Raw genomic sequence first — 3,963 nt, forward strand, 5'->3', positions numbered from 1 at the left:
GCAGAGCTCGGTGTGATATTGCGCTCGTCATTGTTGACGATAGGTAGGGATTGCCGTTTCTAGAACTGAAACTATCGATGTCAGGTGAACAAATAATTTCAAGAAAATTGAGTTCTTAGAAAGTTTTCAAATACCTCAGTGTTTGATTCAAGGACGTGAGCATAGAAACCCTTTTCTTTATGAAGCAGCCTACAACACTACCCCCTTTATGGACAGGGAAGTAGCGAAGCTTCGTGGCAATCTATTACTGCCTCTCCACTCGCAAACTTAGCAGTAGTAAAGACCACCGAAAGGCATGCCCAGACCGCACCCGCCGCCATACAGACTTGCGCCAAACGTGTTCCAGTAGCCCAACGGATAGGCCCAGCCGGGGACACCGCCGCACCTAAATCCGAAGCGGTAGGGCCCAAAGCCACCCCAACCACCCCAGCCTCCCCATCCACCGAATCCCCATCCGCCGAAACCTCCACCGAGGCCTCCACCGAAACCCCATCCGAAGTTCTCCTTATCGTCGTCCTTGTCCTTGCCATTGTCGCTGTCATCCTTGTCACCGTGGTCTTCTTTTGTGATCGTTGCAGCGGCATTGGCAGGAGGCTCGATCTTCTCCGTTTCACCCGTGAGCGCGACGCCATCGGGTAACGCGGACGCTTGAACTTGTTCGAGAGCTTCGGCCGCCGACTTGACCAAAGGCTGGTCCGCAGCGGCGACAGCACCGACGACAGTCATCATGGCGACGAGAAAAGCGTGGAACTTCATGGTTGCGTTGCTGATTCGTTGACTTGGTCGCTGGTTGATTACTTGACTTGCTCTGTAGGAGGCAAATCCAGTTGTGATCAAACGGACCGTAGTGGACGAGCAGGTTCATGAGCTATCTGTTAAGAATCCTATTGCTTGTCATCCGCTGTCGTAGCTCTTCAGTAGAGAAGTCGCCGATTTGTTCTAGTCGAAAGTCTCACCATGATGGAAGTGGCAGTGATTGAACTAGGCTCAACAAGACGTAAACCAGAGCAACGCGGCCTCTGTTCTAGCGTTCATTGCTTACGCTAAAATTCAGACATCCCAAATATGAATTTGAACTCGAGGCTTACAAACGAACCTAGTAATGCCAAAACTGGATGTACATTTAGTATTGGAAGTTTTCTTACGATTGCTGCTTCTGTTTTTTTCTGTTGGAATGATGGATACGCGTGTAGGGCTCGAGAAATATTAATAAAACGATGGCTGGAGCGTAGGCTGGGATAACAATAAATCGACGGTACTTGTATGTCAGTAGGCCGGGTCCTTTGCCCGATCGACAGTCCTATAATGTACATGTATACATGTCATGTATTTAAATATATAAGTTGTAGACCGTTGCATATTGACGCACATGACTGTAAATGCATTAACAATATAGAGGGGAGCCCTAAGCCGAGACGAGAGGTGAGAATCGTTCGTCGGATCTCGTGAGGCGTGGTCTGGCCAGCGGAAAAGATACTCGGCATTGTAAACGATTCCGCCCGACGACGTGTACAAGTGGTTGGCGGCATCAATAACGTCTTCCAAGAAGAGAGCATTCAAATTGTCGATACGCGCATCGCGCCAAGTTTCGGCCGTGTCGCCGCCCTCTCAAACGGCGAGAACGGGACGCTATCTCCCACCAAAGAAAGCAGCCTCAGTAGCCCTGCGTTAAGGCGTTTTGCCTCCGTCGATTCCGGAGGGATGGTTATCGGCCATCCCAGTAATGCAGAAAGTGGTCGACGTAATGTTGGGGAAGAGGCCCGGACGGAAGAGGACGCAAGCCTGTACGAAACAAATCTGGAAAAACACTAGCTAATAGCTTCGCATTTTCGACCCATTCCACAAATGGGGACCTACCGCGTTTTATGGGAATTACCGGCGCCTCATTGTCCTGCCCCGGCCGCGTCTCTCCGATAGTGGCAGCCATAGCATCTATTACCTCGTGAACAACCGCCGGTTCGCTTTGCTCAATATTCGGGAGAACGGCCGACGAGCGAACAATCACTGTGTCGTCCACACCGCTCAAACTTTCATCGCGTACGCCGCTATCACCCTTGGTCTCTTCGTCAATAGCAGATACAACGGCAGACTTAGAAATATGAACACAGGCTTCGACGGAGGAAGCCATCGCCCTCAGAAGCTCCCGCCGCTTGGGAGTATCGACAACCTGAATGCCCTCTTCTCGAAAGACGTTATTGATGCCGCTCAACACAGCCAACCACTTGTACACGCCGTCGGGCAGAATCGTATACAATGCCGAGCATCGTTTCCGCTGACCAGACGACGCCTCACGAGACCCGACGAACGTCACACGAGGCATGCCGCTAGAGTGCACATTTGGTAGTTCCCGGGCAAGTTAAAAAAGTCAATTTGTGGGGAAGCAGATCGCGTGGCCCCTTGAGTGTCTATCGGACAACGAAAGCTCGAACCCGAAGCATCGAGCAGGAGATATGCACCACAGTGCGGCGTCAGTCAAAACCAGAAGCATCGTGATACGCCCATAATCGTGACCAGCCGCGACGCTAAATTTGTTCTTACGTGGATCGCTTTTGCATTTGTGACAAAGAGGATTTTTTTCTCGATCTCGCACCAGCTCGGGTATCAAATAATAGATGTCTTCTCTGAAAAAATAAAGCTGTCGATAACACCGTAATGCCGGCTCCGGTATTTCGTTAAACAATAACTCTCGCTCGGTAGTAGACAAGAGAACAGTATCCAGTTGCGACAGCGATACAAAAAATGGACACCGTCCGAATCTGTTTGCAGCGAAATCCGTCCACACGCCGCACAAGCCCAAACGGAAGTTGCTTCGGACCCGCATGACGCGACTAATTGCTGACACTCAGAAATATCGCGGGGGCCGGATAAGTCGCCGAGCATCGCCGAAACCCGCTCTCGCGCCGCAACCCCGGCTTCCCCGCCAAGATTCTCGTCCCTGAAAACAAAAGACGCAGGGTCGACGCCACAGCAATGATAGTACGCAAGTGCTAGACGTGGATCTCGCAAATAATGCTGGCTCTTAGCGAGCCATTCGATCTCGCTCATAGTCAGGGAGCGGACGTCCAGTACACGCTCGCGTAAGTCTCGCGAGACGTCTCTGTCTGTGTTGTATTCTCGATCACGTTGGCGAGCTCGTCTCTCCCTTTGTTTAGCATTTCTCCTTAAACGTCTTTCCTCGGCGAGACATCGGCTACCAGATATTGCAGCATCTGCACTGTTTTCTTGGCTGCGATGGCGAGCTCGCCTCTCTATTTGCTTAGCGTTTCTCCTCACACGTCTTTCCTCTGCCAATGCCGCGCTGTATTGTCGATCGTGCCGGTGAGCACGCCTCCCCCTCGGCCGAGAAGCCCCGTCTCCGTCGTCAGCACCAACAGACCGTTGATCAGTCGCGCAGTCTCCATGGTCTTCGTGATCCCGCCACGCTCGTCTCCGCTCCATACTCTTTGTCGCATGGGGCTTGCTTGAACCTGCACCGACGCGACTGACTGAAAATGACGACCGTTTTCGCCATCAATCCTTAGGCAGGCATCCATGCTTCCCTCAATTCACGGGATTGACAGCTCTAAGCAGTCACAGGATTGACAGCTCTAAGCAATATTGAGATACCGGTATTCTACCGCAGTCTAAAAACCGGCTTCAGTACCCGGCTTCACATTAATCCGGCTTGGGCTGTCCAGCCTATTCAGGCTATCCCAGTAAAATTCAGACATTCCAAATATGAATTTGAGCTCGAGGCTTACAAACGAACCTAGTAATGCCAAAACTGGATGTACATTTAGTATTGGAAGTTTTTTTTTACGACTGCTGCTCCTGTTTTTTTCTGTTGGAATGTTGGATACGCGTGTAGGGCTCAAGAAATATTAGTAAAATAAACAAATTATAGAGAGTTTAAAAATCCCATGCTCTCCGTAAAATATGACACAGTACAATAGTAATGAGCTGCTTTGGATTTACAACTGTGTG

The 3,963-nt window shown here is 50.6% G+C and overlaps 1 protein-coding gene across 1 annotated transcript; it reads right to left on the reverse strand.

Annotated features, from left to right (window-relative positions):
• Positions 1-267: 267 nt before the first annotated feature.
• PITG_16400 (uncharacterized protein) lies at positions 268-756 on the reverse strand (the record flags this gene model as incomplete). Its single annotated transcript, XM_002897402.1, has 2 exons — positions 268-516; positions 628-756. The coding sequence occupies 2 exons, from the start codon at positions 754-756 to the stop codon at positions 268-270; spliced, it is 378 nt and encodes a 125-aa protein (XP_002897448.1).
• Between the last annotated feature and the right edge of the window lie 3,207 nt (positions 757-3,963).

This window comes from Phytophthora infestans, genomic scaffold, assembly GCF_000142945.1.
Source record: "Phytophthora infestans T30-4 supercont1.44 genomic scaffold, whole genome shotgun sequence".
Classification (NCBI taxonomy): Eukaryota; Oomycota; class Peronosporomycetes; order Peronosporales; family Peronosporaceae; genus Phytophthora; species Phytophthora infestans.